General features: G+C 38.3%; 1 protein-coding gene across 1 annotated transcript in view; it reads right to left on the bottom strand.

The window, feature by feature from the left end:
* Positions 1-26,060, bottom strand: part of CPE (carboxypeptidase E) — a 57,299-nt gene that overhangs the window by 4,273 nt on the left and 26,966 nt on the right. Inside the window, exons 2-7 of the mRNA XM_069013629.1 lie at positions 14,722-14,918; positions 12,778-12,945; positions 11,720-11,837; positions 10,499-10,681; positions 3,780-3,919; positions 2,061-2,160 (exon numbers count right to left, since the gene is read on the bottom strand). Coding sequence (XP_068869730.1) covers positions 2,061-2,160; positions 3,780-3,919; positions 10,499-10,681; positions 11,720-11,837; positions 12,778-12,945; positions 14,722-14,918 — 906 coding nt within the window. The remainder of the gene's footprint in view (positions 1-2,060; positions 2,161-3,779; positions 3,920-10,498; positions 10,682-11,719; positions 11,838-12,777; positions 12,946-14,721; positions 14,919-26,060) is intronic.

Below are 26,060 nucleotides of genomic sequence, written 5' to 3'. Positions count from 1 at the left end.
TCCATCACACAGAAGGAAAGGACAATATGGGACATTATTCCACTTTAGAAGCACCCCCCGGGCAATTTAAAGCCCTATTAAGTGTCTGAGATTCAGTTTGCAGTGTGATATGGATTTTTAATGTTCCTTAGGATTCTGATAATCCAAGTGTAAATAAATTTTACTCTCATCAAATTTAAATAAATGGGACTACCATTCTCTTTCAGAAAAAGCTATAAATCATAATTTCCTAGAATATTCCATGTGTATCACCTTTGAAGCATCATCATCTACATGTTTCAGTATCCAGGCATTGTCTAGGGCTTTTTTCTTTGGTTCAGATAAACAAACAAATAGAAGCTTGATCCACTCAGGTCAAAGAAAGGTTCCTACTGCACTGTTACTGCACATTATCTTTTTCAGTCACAGAATCAAAATGCAGCATCATCTTCTCTATAAATGATCCTATCCCATTTTCACAAAGCCTCAGATCTTCCCTGCACCAGCAGTGGACAATTATCTAATTTGTCACAGGCTAATAATTTGAATTTCTCTACCTCCAAAAAAAAAATGCAGGGCTGTTCTAAAGTTCAGCTAGCAGTGCCATTTAAAAGACTTGGCCATGCTATATCTACTAGTCCCTTAAATGCTTTTTTACCACATCTGCAGCTACACAGTGTACAAAGGGAAATATTACTTAAATGTCTGCTATTTGCGTGGTCAAAAAAAAGTCAGTAGTCAGTCCAGTTATTCCCACATTTTTCTCTTCATAAAACAGAATGGAAAAAAAAATACTGCTGTATTTTACAGTAATTACAGCTGTATAATACAGTAATTATCTACTCTTCATGAATGAAGAAGCAGAAAAAAAGCCAAAGAACATTTCTTCTTCGTTTTGACTGTGCTAATATTCAAGTACTTGTTTTCCTCACCGTTTTGACAATACATGACTTTGAGTCTTATATATCTTTCACAATGATGTGAATTTATGATTAGATGCAATTTTTGTATCATAGAAGCATGAGCTTCTCTCTCACACACCTCACGCTCTCGTACGGCAAAATTCCTCTTTGCGCAGTTTATTCCCTTTTTATTATGCCTGAAAATTTACTTCCAGCCTCTATACATTTTGCCTTCTTGTTTACAGTGATATGAAATAACTAATGTTTTCACAGACTGTTCTCCTGCTTGGCAGAAGTGCTGGCAGTGTCTTTGAGGGTGATGTGCAAACACAAATCAGAGGCACTTGAAGATTCTACCAATCCTGTGTCATAGTATTCTGCATTTCTGTGACAGTATAGTGAGACATATCATCAAGAAAATTACCATAACGTAAGCTCATGCATAAAGCAACAACATTTACTTAATGTTTTTCTAACCAGTATCTTGTGCAAGTAACAAAAATGTCATTCAGGATAGCACAGCATAAGCGTACAGGAAAGGCTGAAAGTTGGCACACTGTGAGCTACCTTTTGAACTCGTTCCTAGAACAAAGCACAACATCACTGAAGAGGTGACACGTCATTTTCTGTGAACACCAACCAACACAATGCTTTCATCTTTTAGAATCACCCTTCTGAAAAAACATCACATAATTGTAAACAGCAGAGAGAATTTATCTTTGCTGAAGGAAGTTCTGCAAACTGAAAACCTTTCAAGAATTTACATACCAAAAGGTATGATCACATTGTAAAAAATATAACACTTCTGGACTAAAATTTAGCCTTCAAACTCAAAACAGCACTGTTGACAGGGCATCAAATCCCGGCAGAGCTGTGAAACACTATTTGTTTCACAAATGAGAAGACAGACTAGAGCGTAAATAATCAAGAGCCACCAAAATCAATTTACACCAGAGACCCATGAAGTCACAAAAACCAGTCTCAGCTACTTTGAGAGCAAAATACAAGTGAAGGATTCATGAAATCCTGTAGGCAACAACCTTCTTAAGGCACAATGTTTCATCCTGGCTTCAAAACTTTGCTCCCTTAAAGCTTCAGTTAAAAAGATGTGAAATGGCTCCAGGTTGCTAAGCCAAGCAGCAGCAGTATATCCCAACTCTGCTGAGGTACCAGACTCACCTGATGTAACATCATGGCTTATTCCCTCCACAGAAATTGTGGCATTTGCTATTGGATTACCCTGAAGATCTTTAACAAACCCCTTCACTCCTCGATGAATCTAAAATAAATAAGGTCACCAACACATGGTAAGTAAAAAATTCTTAAGAAAAGATTGCATTTTTGGCAATGGAATACCTACTGATATATCTAACAAAGCATGCCATGAACCCCACAGTCTACAGGCTGACTGCTTTCAATGATAAATACTAAATACCCTAGTGGACACAGAATGAAGAGGAAAAATAATTCAGCAGGTAGTTATAGTAAGTTATCTGTGCAATGCAAGTAATTCTCAGAAATAACACAGAAAATCATAATACATGCAAACATTGACTTGAAAATCTTTGTCATATTGGGGATTAATGAATGCACTGAAAAGCTTTCAAAGAACAGCCTACAGAAAACTTTTTTCTTTTAAGTTTCATCAACTGTAAGAATGTAGAGCTAATAATTGCTTAAAAGTGAAGCATTAGCAAAGGAAATGCAGTGGACTTCAATGGGCAATCCCTCTGTGAGATGCTTGAGCTTTCTATTGCACACCCAAAACATCCAGTCCTGTGAGCTGGGACCACAGAGAGTCCCAACACTCCCCTCATGGCCTGTGGGAGAAAGGCAGTGGTGGGTCATGTCCTTGTTCCTTCCTGCCTCTTAGGCAACACGCTCCAGGTAACAGCCCCAGCAGTACCTCATCTCTCTGCTCCCACCGTATGTGGAATTAAAGCAGTGATTTGATCGCAGTGTATCTTAAGCACAGTCTGAAAGCAAACTCCTCAGAAGCAAGAAACTGAGATCAACTGCCTTTTCATGCCCAGAAACAGAGAACTCTTGGCGCTGGGGAAAAGAGGATGTTGGGAACCTGTGCACCTCATTGGGAGCCTGGATATAAAGCAGCAAAGTACTGTGAAGTTCAGGCTTCTCTCAGATCCCACGTCCTTTGAAAAGACTTGTGGATCTCGAGTTTTATTTTGAGATACTGATGTTCCCCTTTATGAACCTATATGGTGCATTCAGCTGCTATAGTTCAGTTCCAATTCCTCTAATATACACTGTGGGAGAAGCCTTAGAGAAGCAGAAATTATATATTTGCACTGTCCTCAGCACTCACAGGGCAGCTGGAGCACAGACCTGGTCATCTTATCCTGCAAGAAGATAAAAACTGATGCCAAACAGACCATCTGAACTTCAAGGATAAAGCCAGCAGCTCTGCAGGAGCAAAGGAAATTGGCAAAATAGTATCTTATACATGAGCAATTTTGAAAATGCAGTGACAACAGAGTTCTCCATGAGTCAGAGAAAGTTAACCCCTGTGCAAAGGAGCTGAACAATTTGAGATGGATCCCATAAAGAATGGGTGAAAACCTACAGGACAGGTACAACTTTTTCCTCCTCCTACAGATAACATTTTAACAGAACAGTATAACACTTCAAATATTCAAATATTTCAGATTTCTGGCTAACTAAAACATTTCTGCATAAATAATCCTTAAAGAAATTAATGTATTAATTGATCAATTCTGCTAACAAAGTGTGTTTTTCATTTCACAATCTCAGGTGTGTAACCTCTAATGGTATCAGATATATTTATTATTAATATTATTATTAATTAGATGTTCACAAAGCACAAAGTTTAGAAGTTTTATGCACAATAACTAGTTTTGCCATCCTCTTCTGTATTACCTGCTCAATGTAATTTATAAGAGAGTTCTTATTGTCCTTCCAGTAGCCCTTCAGAGTTTCTTCAGGTGGGAATTTTTCACAGCTAAGCTCCACTGTGATTTCAAAGCAGTTGCTGCTGAGGTAATTGAAATCCTGCATTCCTGCAATGCCAGAAGAGAGCATTAGTGATGCATTCTGCACTACTCTGAAGTAAAGGGAGAACACATGAAATGCTGGGACTATTAAGAAAAGAACAGCTATAAATACAGTTGATGTAGCTCCATTTCATCTGCTTAATTTTGAATTTAGAAGCTTTAAATCGGACAAACCAGTAAGTCAATTAATTCCAAAATACATTCTCTTCCCAGGGAAAGTTTAGAAAAGCCTTGATAAATAGCCTGTATACTTCTACTTGATGCTGTATGTGGCCTGTATACTTTTAGCTCTCACATTTTTGGATAGCTGAGATATAAATTACATTTCTTCTCCTTGGGAACAGAAAATTATTTCAGATTATGGCTAAAATATTTCCATGGGAAAAAAAACAACAAAAAAAGGAAGATCACTTTGTAAACCAAGAAGAATGACAATTAATTCTAAAGCAAATTAGACATAATAAAGTGACATTGAAAAAAGATATTTATAAAGATGGGTCAAAAAGGTGTTGGGTTTCTTTTCTAAAAACATAATGTCTCAAGTTATTAACATTTCACATGGAAAACATCTTCTTGTCAAGATTTTCTGCATAGATTTCAAATATTCTCCACCAAAAAAAACCCCACAAAATAAAACTTCCTATAAAATTAATTTACATGGAAATTTTTCTATGGATAGGGTTTCTCCAACTCAATGCCTCTGCAAAATCAAGACTGGATAGCCTTTGAAAGAGAAGAGAAACATCACTGTAAATGCAACTTTAATAACTGAAATTGGAAAACATAAGTAGCATAGTAGCATCATCACTAGGAAAAAAACTTGATGGAGAACATGCATTCTTTTACATTTTTGAGCCCGTCCTCTTACTACAGGGATATATTGGCTATATTCTTAAATTGGTCAACCAAAAGCCAAGGAGGTTTCCAGTTTTGTAACTGGATCAGCCAACTGGAGAGGGACAGTGGCCATCCCCAGGAGGGCCATAAATAAATGCTTTGCAGAAGCTGATGTAGAACTATCCCTCACCTTCCCAGTCTGTCTAGCTGGCAGAGTCAGTGGATTCTCAAATGGAGGCCTGAAAAGAAAGTGGCTGTCAAGCCTTTTGAGCCACTCCCATGGAGGTCCCTGAGGGATTTGGAAGTGCTTCTAAGACAGCTAATTCATTCCGCCCTGTGTTCCTCTATGCAAGCTACAGATGAGACCTGATGCAGTCTCTTCACTGCAGCACCAGGTTGATCATGGGTCCGTAACTGCCCAGAGAGCTGATGTCATATCCCAAAGAAAACGCCGAGGGCAGTAAACAGACTGAGTCAGGTGGGATTCTGCCAACACACGAGGGTGAAGAGGCTCTTTTCTGCCAACCAGGCAACAAGACTCCCAGCTACTGATAGGCACGGTGATTTTTCTGATTGCTAAAAGAACCTTTTTATTTCTAAACCCTTTTTTAGAAAAATGAGGACACAGAAGGCAAAGGCTCCTGAGAAGGATGGCTCTGATGTTCCAGCAGGCAGAACTCTTAGATGGACCATTCAGCAGCACACAGCAAGAGAGGAGTGGAGTCATGAGTAAAATCCTCACAGCAGTGCTGATTATCATGCATCTGTTCTGGACACTAGATAAAGCTGCTTTTGTTGATTTTTGTACTTCTTCTAACAGAAAGAAGGAAGGAAGGAAGGAAGGAAGGAAGGAAGGAAGGAAGGAAGGAAGGAAGGAAGGAAGGAAGGAAGGAAGGAAGGAAGGAAGGAAGGAAGGAAGGAAGAAAGAGAAAGAAAGGAAGAAAGGAAGGAAGGAAGGAAGGAAGGAAGGAAGGAAGGAAGGAAGGAAGGAAGGAAGGAAGGAAGGAAGGAAGGAAGGAAGGAAGGAAGAAAGAAAGAAAGAAAGAAAGAAAGAAAGAAAGAAAGAAAGAAAGAAAGAAAGAAAGAAAGAAAGAAAGAAAGAAAGAAAGAAAGAAAGAAAGAAAGAAAGAAAGAAAGAAAGAAAGAAAGAAAGAAAGAAAGGAAGGAAGAAAGGAAGAAAGAAAGAAAGAAAGAGAAGAGGAGAACAGGGAGCCAAAGGGCACGATGTAATTTTACCGTGGTGACAGCAATTCTTGACCATTACTGTTCCAATTCTCAAGAAATTTCTCCTTTCTTCCAAAGTATTACTCAGGGATGCCCTAGTTTCTCAAGAACAGAATAAAGAAGCAATATATTTTCCAGTTTTGTGCAAAATATCCATATCCTATAGCTTGTTTCCCAGGTCCTGGCCTTTTCCAAAGTTCCTGTGTTGCTCCTGAAAAAATTCAGCTTTTGTTTCATTGAACTTCAGGAGATGATCTGAATCTCTGGGACAGAGAATGGGGTGAAGCTGGCCAAGACCTAAACTCTGGCCTACCATATATGTAATCTGGAGTGCATTGGACTGTGCACTCTTTACCTCCTTGTTCACTGTGGTGATTAGGTGCAATACCCAAGAAACCAAAACATTTATAAAGATTTATTCAATATTGCAGCAACTTTGCTGCCACTGGTCAAGTCCTCTAAGTGCCCTATCCCTTCTCCTCGTGAACATGGCATGTATCACATGCGTGCACATCACCACACCCCCAGAGCCTCTCACTGTGACAAAGTGTACCCCTTTCTTACACTTTAACAGGAACCACTCTCTGAAGACCAGAAGGGCTTAGAGACCTCAGATACAACTGAGATTCAGGGATGAATGCCCTTTATTGCTGACCATGGTGAGGACTTTGAGAACAAAATCTTCTCTGTTGCACTACTCCAGTGACCTGAGGGACTCTGTGTTAGCATTTACAAAAATAAGTTTAGAATATGGGAAAAAATTAATTTCTTCACATTTTAATAAAGGCACACAAAGCGTCATAAATAAAGTGGAATGCAGCATGTATCCCTGGCATCCAGGCCTCAGAATTACTTTAGACTTTGAATTACAAGCTACAGCACTAAATTAGTTCAGATTCTACACACAGACAGTAACCTTTAGCTGGACAGGATGTACTTGAACAGGGACAACATGTGCCTCCTACATGTGATCAGTGAAATCCTAAAAAAAACCTAACATTGCTTCCAAAACTGGTAATTCAACTTAGGAATTAGTTGAGTGCCAAGGGTGATTTGAGAGAATCTGAAAATTAAAAAAAGACACTTAAACAATAGCCTAATAGTACATCAGTGTAAGCTGCTTTGAAAAGCTAGTTTTGTAATGACATGAATCTGATTAGACTCAGGTGACTCTGTAATGACAGAAAAAGCAGAACAGGCATGTGGCTAGGTAGTAATTGATTACTATCTGTTCTTCTCATTTGTGGTTCCAAATAGGTAGTCCAAACAAAAGGTACATTAAGAAATCATTAAGGATGTTGAAAAGTTATACAGTCAACAGCTAAGGAAATTAAATTAAAGCTGTTTGTGCAAATTTAATTTGGCTTTCTTGTGCATGAGTGAAATCATTAATTACATGTTGATAGGGAGAAGGCCACTGTTAAACACAACGTAGTTTTTATGTACAAACTTGTTTCTCCCCAGTCTGATGGCCAAAAGAGCCATTCCTGAACACAGAAGAATGACCTCCTTGCCTTTGCTTGCTGCCTCTGAAAAACCTACACGGATCAACTAATTACAGAAGACAACTACTACAAGCGTAAGAGACATCGTGGCCTTAGTGCAAAGATGTGCTTGGGGGGAACTTCTCTCTGTACCCCTGCTCTACAGAAGGAAGTAGCTAGTAAACAGTAATGTTCAGAAGAACCTCACAGAAAAGTGTATTAAGAGAGAGAAGCAACAGTCAAATATTCCCATACATCATCCACTCTCTCCAACCCAAAAGGGGAATTGCCACGTTGCACAAGGTTGGTGAGGAAATACTGAGGACAGACGAAAGGGAAGAAAAGAACATGAATGCAATGGAGGGCTCCTCCACACTTCCAGTTAGACCCAAAGACTGTTACCAGATGTCTCTGCCACAGACATTCAGTATTCTTATTGAAAGAATCCAGGTGTTCAGAAAGACATGAAAAGCAGCCCACAGTCACATGAGAACCATCCATATACTACCCCTGCAGAACCAGTGAAGATTGCTGCTGGCTCACCCTGCAGGGCTGTCTTTTACAGAAGGTACAAGTCCCTGAGGATCAATTATACAGGCAAAGAATTGATGTTGCACAAGTGGGGGCATCATAATAAGCTCTGTAAGGCAACAGCACTTATAGTAACTCATTAGAATGAAAAATCCTTTCCTAGGTCAGGGCTCTTGGTCTGATAAGGTACTGTCAAAGGCAGAATCTACGAGATGATCAGGAAGAGAGACAGAAAATGGCCAGGAGTGGATAATGGAGCTGTGTTTGGTGGAGAGAGGAATGTGTGGCTGTAGTACAAAAGTGAGAAAGGAAGGGAAAAGGGGAAAAGTGGGGGACAAAAGCCCAGAGGAACCTGAGGGTACAAAGGCAGAGAAGCACCACCTCAGCTCCAACAGGAGCAGATACAACAGAGACAAAGTCTTCAGAGTTTCTTTTGATAACTTCCTAACTCTGGTAAGGATGTACAGTGGAATACTTTTCCTAAAGCAACATAAATGGCTTTTCAACAGCTTATGCTGCTGCTAACTTAGAGTTCATTACCATATGGGCAGCAAAAGATCACTGATACCCTCAACAACTTAATGGCCACATTTTGGTTCTCAGTAGGAGCTTTTCAGAATAAAACTTCCAAGGAAAGTTTCACTCGAACTGAGCAGTATTTAGTTATTTTCCTTAGCACTAGACATAGAAAAAGCAGAACTGTTTTCACTGAATTATATTTGGTTTTTTAAGCCAGCAAACACTACCATGGAGGTTGTGTTCAAAAGCCACAGCTTGCCAGCTGATTTCTACACTTGGAAAAAAAAAGCCCCAAAACCAGTAACAGATTTATTCTGTATGGTCCAAAGTATATTGTTGTCTCTCTCTTTCTTATTAGCTGCACCACATTAGGATGATAGATCCTGCTTAGCACTAGGATTCTTGCCTACTAACATCTGTACAAATATGAGAAAAAGAAAGGCCTCACTTGGGGAATTAGCAATCTAACTTAAAACAAGATCCAAAAAGAGGAAATCAAACTTTCCAGAAAGTTTTTCCAATGGAAAAATGTGTCTTTGCCATGTGCAGTTTAATCAGAATCAAAGCATTTCATCAAAACAATGGAAGGACTGCTTTTCATAGCATTTTCTTAAAGAAAAATAAGCTGAAGTTAAATATATCCACGTTTTTGTAGCTAATATTTAATATTTCATTAAAATAAACTTTTAACTGAATTGAAACAAACTTTAACTGTAAAACTTCTCAATATTTTGTTTATATTAATTTTTCTTCAGCTTTTGCAAACTTCCATTTTCAAGGGTGTTTTAATGGTTCCAATTCAAAGTCTGGAAAGCCTCACACAAAGGGATATTTTGGGGTTTTAGCTATATCCAGAAATTTCAATATTGTACTTCACACTCAACCCCTGGTGATCACTGGCTGTGTGAGCACTACCAGTCATTGTTCTAATTTCTTCACAGGAGCTTAAATATTTTCTTCTTTTCATACCACCTTTACTGTAAGAGAAGCAGAGTTAGGCTACCACTTAGACTGTCTAATGTTTATTTAGAGATTCCTGCTCACTTCAGGTAAAAATTTAAAATTCATTCAGAGACTGTAATTGGATATCAAGAGAAAAGCAAACAATAAAAGAGTTATGTGTGTTCAAAGTTATCCAGTATAAATCAACAAAGCCAAAGCACAGGCAAATCACTCCAACACAAGCTGGGTTGCTAGCTCAGAAACCTTCAGCTCAGTTGTCACTCCAAGTTTAGCAGAGGCAGAACACTCTAAGATTTAGATATCCCAAGACCTGTTTGCCTCAGTTTACAAAGATACCCAAATTCTCAGTAGAAAGGAATGAAATGTCTCATTTGAATTACATGTCTCATTTCAGGCTACTCTTCTAGACTTCTGGAAAATGAGTCTGGACATGCCCATAGTAGCTCTGCTGCTCCTCTTAGCACAGAAGGCTCTGCCAAAGTCTAGGGAAACAGCACCTGGGCAGGAATCAGGCACTAACCGAGCCACAAAGCATGGAGATGCAAGTATCTTTATGGCTGCTTTTGTTCCCATTAAGATCCAAGGCCAAACTCCCATTTTCTATAACACTGCAAAATCAGGCAACCAGGCTTCCCCACTTCTTTCAGTTTGGATGCCTTTGTTGTTGAGGTTTAAATGCACCATCAGCAGCCTGCTCTAACGAGGGTTTGTCAGGGGGTTTTCACTCTTTTCTTAACCCCTCCCTCCCACCCCCAAAACTCCCTTAATATTTCATGATAGCAGAGCAATCACTCGTCCACTGTAGAACTATTAAATTTGCAGAGACCTGAACCCTGAAGAAACACCATAGAAAAAGCAATAAAAAGGAATATTCTAATAGTTATCACAGTGAGCTTTATGGGATTTTATAGATGTATTGTGGTGAGTGATCAGCCTTTGAGTAAACCTTAACCAGGCCAAAAGTTGTGGATAACATAACTCAAGCTCAGAGTAGCCAGTGACATGGACCCCCCCGGGGTGGGCTCACCTCCTGGGACACTGTACCATGCACCACCATTAGTTGTTCCATCCACAAAGCTGCTGTCATCATCATTTTTACGACACGGTGGTCTGTTTGGATCAGACATAGCAGGGTTAAAAGAAGAATAACTGCGAGCCAGGCTTTGAAAAATAGCATCATCTGGGCAGGAGCTGTACTCATGAGCACTGCCTGGGGAGGAGAAAGTTCCAGGAACAAGGATTATTGAAAGGGCAGTCATAGCATCTGGGCTCAGAACTTAGATTATCAGCACTGCAGAGCAGAACTGTGCCTGAAAATTCCATGTACACAGGTAAGTGTCCTATAGCACCACAAGTTAATATAGCATTATCTTAATAATGTTAATATTTCCCCATTGCTTCATCAATTGTTGCCCTATCACTAAAGTGACTAATCACAACAGTCTAAATATTTATGAAAATACTACTTTAAAAGTACACCACAAAACCTAAGATATTCTAGGCTTTAGACATTGTTTTAGAAGAACACACAGTACAAAAACACAGGCATCTCCCTAAGAGTTTTATAGTAGGATATTAACAGGATTTGCAATTTAACTGTGATAAAGTCAACTGAAAGAATAGAATCACAAACAATATCATCATTTCATGAAACTTCAGTCATGTGTTCATCCCATAGCAGCAAAAAAAACAAATATTGCTTTATACTATATGATAACATCTCTGCCACAATGTGATCCTTTTTATAAGGGACCAATACTGAAACGAGCAACAGTGATAGTTGTTTCTGTCAGCACACTACTGCTTTCAGAAATTCATTTTTTACAGGTCCAAGAAACCTTAACCTAGACACATCTTTCTCATTTCATTTAAACTGGTACAAACAGCCCCAGCTAATTTAAGAGCTAAGGTGCCTTGATTAATACATCTGAGGGACTATGATTCCCTCAGGTATTACATCATTTTTGTCATGCAAATCTACCTAAACAAACCATCATCTTCAAAACTAGAAAATATGATCATACAGTGACTAGCTTTAAACATGTGATTAATATGATAAAATAAGTCATTATAATGGAATGACTATAAATAATATTTATAAATGGTTTTTTTGCAATGTTTATATGTTTTTGCATTGTTTTATGGTTTTGTTTGCAAGGCTTATAAAGTGGATCTTAGCTAGCAGGTAAATAAGCATAGAATGAAATTTCTATCTCCTACTACTTCATGCTAACTTCTATTTACATACCACTCCGAGTCTCATCGTAAGGATAATTGGCGACAAGGTCTCCTCCATGAAGGTTGGCAGAGAGCACAAAGGGAATATCCATAATCCAGTGAATGACACCTTTTGTTTCAGGAGCAAGCTACAACAAAATAGCATCACCAGCAGTTACAAATCAATAATCCAATGTAGAAACATTCAATTAAATACAGTGGGCTTAATTATTATCACATACACTGTGCAAGACAGTTAAATAAACAGCAATTTTATTCTGGCTTCAGAGAAAATTAAATCAGTACTTTACATTAGATTTATAATTGTATTACTTGGATTAATATAAATCCAAAACTGGTGTCAGCTATCTCAGAATAAGACTACAAAAAAAGGCAATCTCAGTCTTTTACTTCTTCCCATTATGGATAAAAAAGCCTACCCAATTTTAAACAAAGGAAAATAAAATAATTAAAAATAAATGTTGGTAGGGTGCAGTCTTTTCTCTGCATGGAAAGTAAAATTACTTCATTAATATTTTGAATTTGATGACAGAACACAGCTATTAAGGCCACAGTCCTATGGGACTGCAGTCACAACACGCTATTTTCTAGAACGTCCTCTGGGGGTAAACACAAGAAGATAAAAATCCCTCCAGATATACAGCTGCATATTAAAGGCTTAAACCTAACAAAAATGCATCTGTTCTATGTGAGAATAGCTATCTAGCTAGCAATATAATTAAGCACAATACACAAGTGGATTTCTGGCAATGGTAAACATGCAGAATATTTGCAAAAATAGCTTAAAATCAAGAGATAAGGCTACACAAGAAAAAAAAAACCACATTTTTTGACTGAGGAATTGTCAATGGATCAAGCAAGATGGATCATAAGAGTTTACTACAGCAATCCATTTTGAGGAAAAATTCAAGAAGCATCAGATGGATAAATTTAACAAAATGAACAAAATATCCAGAATAACATGAATCATAAAGACCATACACACAGCTCTTAGAGATCACTGCAGTTTGCTTACATAAAAGGGAAGAGGTGAGCATGTAAGTGACCCTACAATCAGCCCCTATTTACCTTGGGATTCTGGTCCACAGCTTTTTTCATGTTCTTCAGAAGATGGTTGTTTGGGCCACCTTCCTTCTCATTAACGTAAACTATTCTATCGAGATCGGGAAAATTTCGGTTTAGATCTATCCCTTGGGCATTGCTTCGACCAACGAACCAGTCTTTAAGTTCACCAGGCTAAATGAGGAAAGGGAACAGAAAGAGAAGGGAGATGAGTAGATTCAGGAGATTACATACCAAGCTTTACATGGGTATGTTTACTTCTCATGTGCCTGAGAATAAGAAGGGATCATGTGCAAGTGAAAACTCCTGAGGCACCAAGAGCTGAGTCAATCACACCTATTCCTTCCTAGAGCTCTGTTGGGGAAAAACCAACCTCTATTTCACTGAGGGGCTTGCAGAACAGGCTAACTCTCATATGGCACACTTGGACTAAGGATGAGTAAAATTAGCAGCAGTAGCAGATTTTTTCAGTGCCTTCCCCTAAGACTTGGCCTTTCCCCATTGCCTCATGCCCTGACTGTGAATTACAGATCTCACTGTAACGAGACTCAGAACACCTGTAGATTTATCTTCCAGCCACAAGGAATGTTTGCATTTGTTTCAAAGTTCCTCTAAATAACTTCAGGCTAAAGAAGGACCTTAATATTTACTTGAATCTTTTATTTTTATTGTGTCTGTTAACCTTGTTCACTGAAATGGTAGCAATGAGAATTTTTGCAAAATTATTTCTTTAAAATGATTCTCTAAAATAAGTTGTGGGTTTCATTGAGAAAATGCCTTCAGAATGCATAGTTTTCCCTAGCTTCCCTCTGTAAGATTTCAGTACTCTTTAATATAGGTTTAGTTAGGTTACTGGTTTTAATCTTGGGGTATATTGAATTTACTGTCACACTGTGTGTGCAAGATCAAGATACTTCTAAATTAGAACAGCAGTACTAAATCGAATCTTATTATAAATTATATTTATAATAAGATATACATATTTACATATTTAAATTGTAAGGCAACCATATAAAAGCAGGGGTACTTTGGCTAAGGAGCAAAAGTTTCAAATAATATTACAGAACCTCTACAGAGAGAAATTTCAAAGTAGTAAAATGCTACACCAATCTGAGGACAGCTTCTGCTTCACTACCACGAGAGGGAGATGTACGACCGAATATAAAGAGCCTGTGCACTTTTTTTAAATACTTCATGAGAATCAGTTTAATAAAGATCTTAATAAGGTTTGACTTATTTAATGAGTCACATGAGAACTTTCAACATTTCAATATTAATTTAAAAAATAAATATACCTTATAAGCAACGAAGTTCTTGTTTTTGTTTGTAACAAAATACACACCAGAATCTTTATAACAGGGTTACTATTTGACTTCCATTTGCTAACTATGCATAAATGAATATGCTTCTTGACTGAGTCATCACCCTAAAATGCATACTAAATTTTCTTGACTAATACCTTAATTAAAGTACCTCATGCATGAAATTCAGAATCAAAGTTATTCGTATTAAAAAGATGGCTCACAAAGTTTGTTGCTTTGGGACCAAGCTCTGATGAGCGTGAATAATTTTTGTAAGTGTATTTGCATGGGAAGATCCTTAAAGAAAACAAACTTCCCTCTTCTAACATTTTGAAACATCATGTATTACTAGAAGTTACTTGTTTAGGAAGCAGTTCAGTCAGTGAACTTAGATAAAAATATGCATGAAACATAATCATTATCTTTTAAAATCACAAGAGAGAAGGCTACTTGTTGAAAAGTCAAGCATAAAATCCTCCTTGTTAAACATCACAAGCCTACTGTACTATTAGGAAACACTTTGGTTTTGTTGTTCCATTCAACAATCACCACCAAGAGTCCCTGTATCTGTAACACTGTTAGTCCAAGGGCCGTTAGGACAAGGCTGACAGGCACTGATAACTGTTCTTACACACACAGCCTTACAAACCTGGGATGCTGCCTTCTCAAAGCCATCTGGGTTCAAAGATGGCATGATATGGATACGTGTGCTATGGATCAAGTTGATAATAGTGTCATTTCCTTTCTGGTATTCATTACACAAGTACTGCGCCAAGAAGATGAGTAACTCCCTTCCAACAGCTTCATTCCCATGCATATTCCCAACATATTTAAATTCTGGCTCTCCTGCAAGAAAAAGGAAGAACATGTATTAGAACAACATATAAGAATCACCCGTGGACTGGATCACAGCACACCTGAGATGTGGGTATGACTATTACTACAATGGGCATGATATTCCCAGGAAACTTCAAACCTCCTTCAGAAAAGTGGATTAAGGGCTTTTTTAAACTCTGGCTTAACAAATGCTAATTAATATTCAGCTCTTTGCCAAAGGCAGAGCAAAAAGAATAGAGGACAGCACAGTGTGCCAAAATAAAGGCTAAGCACCTACATTAACATTACTGCTGTTGAGATCTAATGCAGTTGATACATCAATACTACAGAAGTGTGTCTTGATTACATAGTTTTAAAATATATAAACTGACACTAACAGAGCTTCTTATCTTTAATGTTCTCTCCAAGATTAGGTTAAGCTTATTGCACTACACATGGATTAAACTGCAAGTCTTTCATGAAAGCAATGCCAGTGAATAGCTGTTGATCACAGCGATCTGAGAAATCTTACTCAGCAGGTGTTTTGGATATTCAGCTCAGACTTTATGAACCAAGTGCAGCAACCTAATTCATAAAATTAATAATTTCCATTTAACATTCTAATAAACAGAATTAAATATATGCCTAACTATTCCATATATATAATCTATATTGAATGTTTATGTGTATATTTATTGTAAACTTTATACATATTACAGAGACACACAATACACATATAAAATGTGTAACATATATTCAATATATAGTCTCTGTATAAAAAAAGCCATCCAGTATTCCCAACTGCAAAATAGTCTCATTCTCACAACCATGGACATTAAAACCACACAACATATGTCTTGTGGAGCAATGAAGGACTGACCTTTTAAAAGAATGCATTTTGGGCCCTCATTCCAGAGAGGTTTTAGTGTACATGTAAATAACTGAGTGAGATTAAGAGGGGTGCCCTGGAACTAAAGTGAGGAATATGCTGTTTTCTAGGCTGAAGCTCCTTTTCCCTTATGCTTTTCCTTTTAAAAAGCAGTTCTGTTTCAACTGCTTTAATTAAACATTCAGCTAATTATAGGGTCTGAATAGTCTTCAACCACATTTTGTGATAGCCTTTTGCACTATTAGAGGGGCAAATTCAAGCCAGGCAAAGTGTTACACAAACAAGACCTAAGTAATTGCTAATCAAGCATGCAGCCATATCTACTTACAACCCTTCAGTCTGTGCTTGTTAACCTTAATCTGGTGATAAGATGCTAGCAGACACAGGGCTATTAATACCATGACTTCCTTTCCTTCCAGCTAAATTTGTTTTATAAATATGGATTCATCCCTGAAATGTTTTGCTGGACAGGTTTAAAAGTCTTCTAATTTGAATGAAACAGTTTCATTTTATGTGACAGATACAATGCCATTACTGTGACTAAACCCCTCCATTTCCTCTTTTGGCACTGAGATCCTATTTACCATTTCTTCCTATCTGCTAATACTAGGGAATGCAATAGGTTTAATCATCAAGAGTAATCAGACCATGCAATCAACCTGATCCCAGGAAAACAGATGGGTAGTATATAATGAAATATGCAGCACTGCACATCACATGTACTGAGAATACTCACACACATGTATGGGGGAAACGCTTCCCAAACTACAGGCAAAATGTTACTTCTGTAAATATGAACACGGCTGCATTTTGCACCTGTGCTTTTCCCTAGGACACACCTAAGGAAGCCTAAAGGAGACACATTTTCTCCTTATTCCCAGACCTGTGCATTAATCCCCCACCTTTCTCACCCACTTAAATTTCACAGGCCTGGTGCAAATGGGTAAAGAGAAACGTAAGTTTCCCATAGGGTATTACTTGGCTTTCCCCCCAAAGAATCATTGCTCAGAAGGGTTCATGGAAACAGTCACACAGGGTCCACAGTGAGCCAAGAGTACAGCCTTGTGCCTTCGGTGGGAATGACCTATCCTAAATGAGCCAGGAAGAGGTAATGGGTCACTGGAAGTATAGAAAGTGTTTCCTATGAAAAGTGATTGAAGAGGTCAGCCCCATTTTCCTTAGGTCAAATATACCAATCATCATGTCACGGAGGACTTGGGCAGGAGAACAGCACTTTATAACTCATAACACAAATTGTGAAACCAGTATTCAAAGAATCCCCTTAGCACTGAGGTGTCAGCACAACTCCCAAGTTTTGCTAGCAAATCAAGAGTTAAAGAAACTATCTAAAAGCAAATGCAAAAAGAACAAAAAGGGAAAGATAACAGAGAGCCGAATAACAACCCTGCTTCAAAATGTAAATTCTATGATTATATTTTAGCTCCCTTGGGCATTTTCTTGTCCCTGTCTCTGAAGCAAAGAAACCTATCTCCTATCCCTCCTCTGGCTGCAGAGAACAAGGCTGCCTGGTCCACATCTGTCCACACCTCTGTCAGCTCCCAGCCCTACCCATTTTCTTAATTCTAGGCACAGCAACCAAAGAAATACTGTGTTTCTGCTCAGTATAACTAAGTATTGGATTTCATACTGTATCCAAAAATCTTAGGAAAACACATTCATTTCATCAGTGCAATGCAGCCAGCATTCCACGCCCACTACTGCACCAGAAAGAACCATCTGCTGCTGCTGCTGCTCCTCCTCCTCTGCATGATACCTCAAAACAGATACCTCAAAAGCCAAGGATGCCAGCCATAAGGTCACTCAGCCTCAGCACTTTATGGGTTCCATGGTCTATTCATAGAGTATGTCCAGCCACACCATTTCTGCAAGTTTCAGCCTTCTCTGGAAAACAGCCCAGCCCATGGAGAGAACAGCCTCCGGGTCACCTGTTGCCAGCATGCTACTTAGCTAGAGGAAGGAGGCTCCTCTTCCCATGAATCCTTTATGAGCCATTTAATGCAGACCTTAATCACCCTTCATAAGGTTCTCTAACTGCAATTGACTCACAGAATTTTTTAAAATATTTTTTAATTAAAAGACTCTGTAAATATCAATTTGATGAAGAACTTTGAACAGTGTCTTCAAACCAGTAGAAAAACTTCTGTTCCACTGCAGAACTGGAAATGGCTTTAAAGAAGAAGCTGCTTGAAGAAATAATAAATGCCTTTTCCCGTTTGTTTGATCCCCACAGAAGAAAGTATAATTGTTTTCAGGGATTCCCAAGGTCTAAGCTAAAATAAACACAAAGGAACATTTATATTGTCTGAGTATTTAAAATTCTTCTTTAATGAATTATATTAATTTTCTGATGCTATATCTTGACAAATGATAGCCTGTCATCCACAACAGCAAAAGTATGTCTTGCAAAAAATGTACGGCATTTATAAATGCTTACACCTAATTTCAGTTCAGATCCAGAGGTTTGTGATAAGGAATGAATGAGTGAATTCTAACATAAGAAATGAAATGCAGCAATCAAGTTCATAAATATCTTAGTATTTCTGGTGAAACCTAAGCCATCACATCATCATGGCTTTTAGAAGGCTTTTACGTCCCTCTTAGACAGACTATATGTGGTACATTCATTACAACCTGATAAACGATTGAGGAAAAAAGTGTTTAAAATGTCATGATTTTCTGGTGCCTGGCAAACATTGTGAATGTCACCATTCGCTTCTGCAGCTACTGTCAGCAAAGATCTTCCACAGTTTCCTAGGAACAGCTTGTACATCACTAATGCTCGACAGGTCATCCAATTAACAGTGAGTAACCACTGCCATTTTCAGGTCAGGCTGTATTTGTACAGTAAAGACAGTAATTTTCTAAAACACACAGACAAAAAGGTTAGCACTTTCTAATTACATATGCTACGAGTCAAGGCAACGTCATGCCACTAGCCATGGTCTAACGTCAAGCAGTTAGCCTTAAAATGTACAGTATTCCACTCATGGAACTGAAAGCCATATGGGAGAAAAACCAGTCCTGGGAAGTTTAAGCCCTTAAGGAACTCATTTGCAAACCAGCCTCAAATAGCCTTAAAAATCGAGTCCTCCTACTTTCCTGTATTTCTTATGGAAAAGCCAACAACATTCCTGAAATAACAGATTTAGTGTTTCTGATTACTTACAGTTGCTTGTCATTTTTAATATGGCAACCAGCAAACTTCTCTTGTAGATAAATGGCAGAAAAAATCTCAGAACCCTTGCTGGCAAGAAATTAATTCATTAAATGTTATTGAAGACTTTCTCATGCTACAAATTTTTATTAGTATTTCAAAGAGAAAAAAATTATCGGGAGATCAACTGCATGGAAAACAAAAGATTATAAAATGGGTTTCTCTTTCAAATATGAAAAAAAAGAGAGGAAAAGAAGAAAATAAATGAAGATGCAAGATAGAAAAGTGAACAAATTAGAAAATTTAGATTTCCAATACCCTGTAAACTAAATGTCTTGAACCTGCCTCAAAACTGCATTTCAACGGAAATGTTGATCTCTACACTTGTGCAAAAATGGCATTGAAAGACAGAGCCACAATGCAGTATTTGTTTCCAAATCACTGGATAGGCCTTATGTAATTTTAGGACAACATTTACTAAGACTATTGGTCTAACCTTGCTGAAAGAGAAACTACTGGAAGTTTCACAGGTGGCTGACATGAAAGCAGAAACAGGTCAAAAATCAACACCAAGGATTTCAGAAAAAAGTAGTATTTCCCTTCCTTCCCATTAACTGCAAGAAAATACACTGGAAGAAAACAAAATGAGAAGAAAATCAGTATCTTCTGGCAATCTCTTGCTTTAAGAAAAGCACATGCACTTTTCACAGCTGTGATTTAAAATCAGTTTCAAGCTCTTTCTGGAAATTTTCATAATTACTTGAACACTACTGCTTAAAATCAAAGTTAACAATAAATTCTGTACAATACATTAAATTTGGAGTGAAAGCTCACAAGCAGCAGCTGTTTCTGCTGGCCTTGGCATGTACAAATTAAGATGCAATCTCCATTCTACTGAGTACAAAGTGTGTCAGTTGGGCTTCAAACTAGGATCTTACGTGTCTTTGCATTGGAAAGTAAATCCTCCAGACAGATTACCTCATGCCCAAGACAGCTATTTCCACCAGAAAAGTTCTGGATGACTCAGTGCTTTCTCCAGGTTTCCAACAGCCCACTCTCACCCCGGCAGCTACAGGACTTGGCACAGCCTCCCACAAAAAGTGGGCAAAGCATCTGCTCGTCTCCTGCAGTGCCCACCTACAGCTCTTTGCTGGCACATCCCTGTGATCTTTCCACAATATGCTGCACTTACACTGAAGTGTTGCACAATGTAGCACTGCATCTAGCATTTTGGGAAAAGCCCACCTGCTGTACCACAAAATACAATTTTTGCTTACTAGATTGGTGTTACTGCGCACAGACTGATGGTTCTATTTAATGCAGGTGGTGATGATTCTTTGAATCATAACAAATCACTTGTAAAGCAAAACAAGTTTACTTATTTAATCAAACCCTTCTAACTTAATAAGTAACACTGAAATGTGATATGCACAAACCCCTCATTTTGTGTAAATGTGTTAAAAAGGCCTTTTTTAAATTCGAAGCAGATTTTAAAAATTGTCAGAAATTTAGAAGCAACAAATAACATTCTATATATACACCTGGATTAACCAAATTAGTTTCACAACAAATTGGATTTTTCATGCCCTAAATAGGACTTTGCATTTGCAGAATTCATTAATGTTACAGCAGCAAGTATTGTTAGGTCGGCACTGAAAAGGAGGTTCCTAAGAAACCAAACATGAAACTGGTTTTTCACCCTTACCAGTCTGTGAACCACCCTTACCAGTCTGTGGCAGAGTATGAAACAGGGGTTTTTACCTACCAGTTTTTGCTCTCCCTGCTAGGAAAAACACAGACCAAAATGTACCCTGGTGTTCTTTGTAAATGACACCGGCACTACAGAGATGTCATGACTCTGTACTCGCTGATGCTGGCTGTGGGCTGTGGGATTCATCTCTTCCACTGTGCTCAGTAGGAGAGGAGGATTTTCCATTTATAACAAGTGAATTTTCATTTCAAAAGCACTCATTGTATCCCTCAAGTTTTGGTTGGCAGATAGAGCAAAGATTTTTTTTATTTTCACTCCATCAATTTATCACTGAAATAAACCCAATTTTGAGAAAGTTGATACATAATTTAGACATGTATTCATGATGGTTCCTCATCAAGTTCACTTTAACAAGCTTTCTCTCTTCAACAAACTCTAGAATCAGCTTTTTCACTTCAGTTACGAAGGTACGTGCCAGCTATCAGAGCACTTCAAAAGGACCGAGCTCAACTATCTCATTCCTTTTGCATGTAACAAATATATGGCAAATTTCAAAGCTAAACTAGTTCAAAAGCTTGCTGCCAGCAGGAGACACATTTGGGCTCTGCTTTTCCTCATTCTCATTTTGTGAAGAGAAGAAATAAAAAATCAGGAAGAAAACCCATTTATATCTAGATTCCAGGCTCTAAAGTCAAAGAACTGGGTAGGAATGCTGGACAAATAATTGAAGAAATCACAGTAAGGTCTCCCTTCTTACTGGAAACAAAGAAAAAGTCAATGAAAACATGTAAATAGTTATTCTTCAGTAAACTATATGGGCCCAATAAACATTGCTATGTAGGTTTAGATTAGAAGAAGTTCTTTACTCTGAGGGTGGTGATGCACGAGAATAGGTTACCCAGAGAAGCTGTGGATGCCCCATCCCTGGAAGTGTCCAGGGCCAGGTTGGATGGGGCTTTGAGCAACCTGTAAGGATCCCTGCCCACATCAGGGGAGCTGGAACTAGATAATCTTTAAGGTTCCTTCAAACCCAAACCATTCTACAATTCCCCCTGCCATATGGGTGGCCAAAAGCACAGAAGTACAGCCACGAGCTTGTGCAGCAGCAATTCCCAGGCTGGCAATGATGGACACTGTGACTTTCCCAGCAGTGCCCAGAGCATAAAGCAAATCTGAAAAGCGCTGAGGGAGTAAAGTCAGGACAGGGCTCCTCCTCTGTAGCATCATTCCCCAGAACTCAATGCAGGGCCATTTTCCAGGAGGAAAGCAAGCTTGGGCAGCATTCAGGGCTGCACTGCCTTGGGCCCTGGCTGCACCAGCACGTGCGAGGGAAGCTGAGAGTTCATCTGCACCCAGCAAAACTCCTTGCATTGCTCTCGCCGTAGAGCAGAGCTATTTCTGACTGAAAAGTATTACAATTTCTGTCACAAGGACGTTCTGGGTCCTTGGGAAATATACTTTCTCTGCTTAAGAGAAATAACTAGTGGTAAGCCTCCAGACTTGCTTCCTTGGATTTCCAGGAGCCTTTCTGAGGCATCGCAGTGGCACTTGTTACTCCACTACCTCCTGGTACTGGACATTCCTTCTTGATTGGTAACAGGAACATTTATTCCACTGCTATTTTGTCACCATCTGACACTGCGTGAAAAAACCTGTGGGCTGCAGATCTGTGATTCACGCAGATGATGCTGAAGTGCACTGGTCATTGCTCACAGAGGGAAAGGGATAAAATTTCCTCATAAATGTACCCCGGTAACAAGTCCCTTGTGTAGACAGCATGGTACAGAATAAGAGTTCTTTTTGCACTGGCATATTTATTCAGCTTCCCTTGCTTCTATGATCCCTAATACTTACTGATCTTAGCTTCTGTGATTACTGGCCATGGAGTTTAGAGAAGGTGTTATAAAGTGACCTTTTATAAAAATGACGTTGTAAGAAGGACAACGGCAAAGTGCAAAAATTAATTATGTTGTTAATTTGCTATGTGGAAAAACTTATGAAAAAATGACATGTGATGACTAACAGGGGACACCATTTACATCAGAACACAACCAACCTGATTTATGTCAATATTCTCAGAAACCAACAAATACCCAGACAGCTTCTTTTAGTCTTAAAAATTATTTTACTATCGCCCTTTTGATATAAATAATTTTTAACAACAGAGTTCTGTCATTTTAGATGCTACGGGGGTTGTTGGTTGCTTTTTGTGCTGTTTTGGGTTTTTTTCCCAGAAAAAATATATCTGCTTGTAGGCTTCAAAGCCTGGCAAACTCTGTGATGGGAAAGTGCTTACTTTTAGCAGCTAATACTCTCTCAAGTTTCTGCATTTAAGGTATGAACCCTATGTGATAACCAGCAGTACATCTGAATTGTGCTTTAGTCAGCAATGGTTATGTCAGTAAAAAGCAGAAGAAAATAAAGGTTAAATGGGTAGAGAGTGGTCAACATTGGTAGAGCAATACTACATATTCAAACATTGTAACACTGGCTTCAGAAATTGTCAATGTTATGTAAAAATTTTAAATAAAAATTGGTATTGTACCTTAGTAATTTATTTGTAGTCAGGTAGAAATGCAGACCTGTATGCTTGAAGAAGGTCAGTCTCTTCACCCTCACATATGTTTGAAATACAGATACTCTTTAGAAAATGCCCCTCTTATCATCTTGCATATTAAAAAGAAAAAAAAATAAGTGATTACTCTTCCTAGCAAGATAGCAGAATGGTTTAAGGAGAGGAGGCTAAACTGGTGCAGAGGCTAATAAAATCAAACTTCGTGCGTAAGAGGAAGAAGTGAATCATACAACAGCTTTATGACTCAGTAATAATGATGGAGGTAACTGAACCAGACAAATCCTTTGTCTCCACAGCAGATGTGAGTGAATCCAGAAGGCTTTCAAGAGATGTTTTACCTTTAAATAACGGAGCTCCAGACAAAAAAATCGCATATGGACATTGACCCTGACTCTGCAAACCACAGCACAGCTGTCGAGCTGAGACGCAGAACAGCCTTTGTAAGCTAGAAATGGTTAAGAAAAAAGCCTGTAATGGCTTTTAGGTCTGCTCAGAGCACACACTGCAGTGTCCTAAAACCAGGTATTTCTCCTCACATAGGGAACAAACTTAATGCTTTTTATCTTCTCAGCTTTCCTCAGAGCTTCCACTGGGTTTTCCCTCCAAAGAGCAGTAAGACATTCCTGCATTTACAGAAAGGACTTGTGCATATGGTCTCAGTCAAGAACAGAAATTGCAATCCTGACCTTGAACAGCACCTTAAGTGCAGAAAGTCAACCAGCAGCTGAGCAACCACCTATTTTATAATGAGCCCTATGTAGGGCAATAGAGCTCTGTGCAATTTGGTATAAAATGAACCTACCTCGGGTTTATTCTAAGTGCACGCAGAAAGGCTACTTCAAAGTAACAAGGCATGTTCCTCACAAAAGGGCAAATAGCCATGTTCTACCATTATACCCACTATGCCTCCAGTATGCCAAGGACATTAAAGGGCAATGACCAGCAGGGTCAGTAACCAAAGAGTAATTCCTAGCACCATCTAATTACTGTTTCCTCTGAGCAATACAAAACAGCTACAGAAAATCCATCTTTTGTGGTGCCTTTCATCTCACTTGAAACTTCCTTTCTCTTTTATGTTACTAGCAGTACATCAGACAAGCTCTTCTTGGACAATGCAGAGGAAGCATCATGCTAGTGAAAAGGTACATCTTATCCAAGGACAAATTTGTTCTCTAATAAAAGTCCAAAGGGCTTTTGTTACTTCTATCAGTGGTATCTGGCATCAGCCTGAGCATTTGCACCACAATTCCTGTGTAGTCATTTATATTTTTTAGTGAGTGTAATGAAATACCAGGAGCTGAGATTTTGCCACACTTCTGAAATTCAGACCAATATTAAAGCACTGAAACCAGGCGGAAAACAATGCCTTACCTTCCAGATTTATTGCATTTTATTTCAATTTTATGCAGGTGTAGAAGGCTGGCAAAGTATAACAAAGAGGTATAATAAAATCTGGCATGGTTTAAAGTCTGGACTTACACATTTTGTACCTTTATTCAAAATATTCTGAAATTTGTGAAATTACTTTTCTCATACATACTGCCATTATTCATGTCTAGAGAGCCCATGAAGTAGCTAACTAGTCAGCCCACGGAAGAGAGCATAAGACAGCCAGAAGGCATCTCCTGAGAAGCCCTAGAGCAGCATTTTCACTTGAGGCATTTGGAGCATTTTGAGAAGAAAAACTTCTCTAAACAAAGAAAAAAGGGAACCTAGGAAATAATAATGCCAATCAAATAGGAAGATGATGCGATACCTGAATCAAAATGCATCTATCAAGCTCTTAATTCATGAACAGTAATTCAACAAACAGCAGAGGAGCAATGCTGAGTAACGTGGATGCAAAGTCTTTTCTAACTGTATACAAGCACTTCTCTACCACTGTGTTTGTATGTGGACACGTAGGCGTTATAAAAAGGCAGGAACATCCCTCACTGAGAGACTCAGGCAACAAGGAGGTCATCTCCAGGTCACGAAAATTATTTTTGTGTTTCTTTTCACCAACATTGTCTTTGATCTAAAGCACACTTCTAATTTTAACTAAAGAAATTGCATTTGCAGATACTCAAAATCATATGAAAAGACAGATTTGGCACAGTTCACAAACAAAATGAAAACCACATGATTACAAGGGAGACAGAGAAAAAACCTTTTGGGAAGTGACCCAGTATTCCCTGTTTTTATTAACCCTGTTACACCTTATGATTCAGTAGTCCATTCTTATTTAATTAAACAATCTGAAAGAAAATCCTTTTTATGAAATGATTATATTTTTGCATTAAAAGACAAAGCTGTTTGGATTGTTTAATCAAATATTAGGTATCCAGTCTTTGACACATTTTCTACTTCTTTTTTTTATATGTACTTCACTGTTTCTTTCAACCTGGTTTTAACTTTCATGATCACAGTATGATGACTGCCAAAAGCAGACTTCAGGATATTTTTTCCAGCAGTCTGCTAAACCATAAAGAAAAAAAGAAATAGTTACAAAATGTAACTTATCTAAAAAAATGTGTTCAGATTTTAGGAACACAGAAACAGAAGGCAAAGGGACCGAAGATTACTACGTTAACCATTAAAAACTGCACCTAATAAAAGGCAACAAATTTGGGAAACAGCAGCCAACACATAAAACTCACCAAGACACATTACTAACCCAACACGGAAGATCTGTACTTTTCTCCCCAAAACAACTCAGTGACATTTGACCTGGTTCTAACCATAGAAACATTCTTCTTCTATATGTATATAACAAGGACATTTTCCCTTTCAGCTGTAGCAAAAACTACCACTGAAATTGCACTGAGAGCTCAGTTTTATCT

This window comes from Aphelocoma coerulescens, chromosome 4 (assembly GCF_041296385.1).
Source record: "Aphelocoma coerulescens isolate FSJ_1873_10779 chromosome 4, UR_Acoe_1.0, whole genome shotgun sequence".
NCBI lineage: Eukaryota > Metazoa > Chordata > Aves > Passeriformes > Corvidae > Aphelocoma > Aphelocoma coerulescens.
Note: the sequence above shows the minus strand (reverse complement) of the source record. Positions and strands in the feature narration are given on the sequence as shown.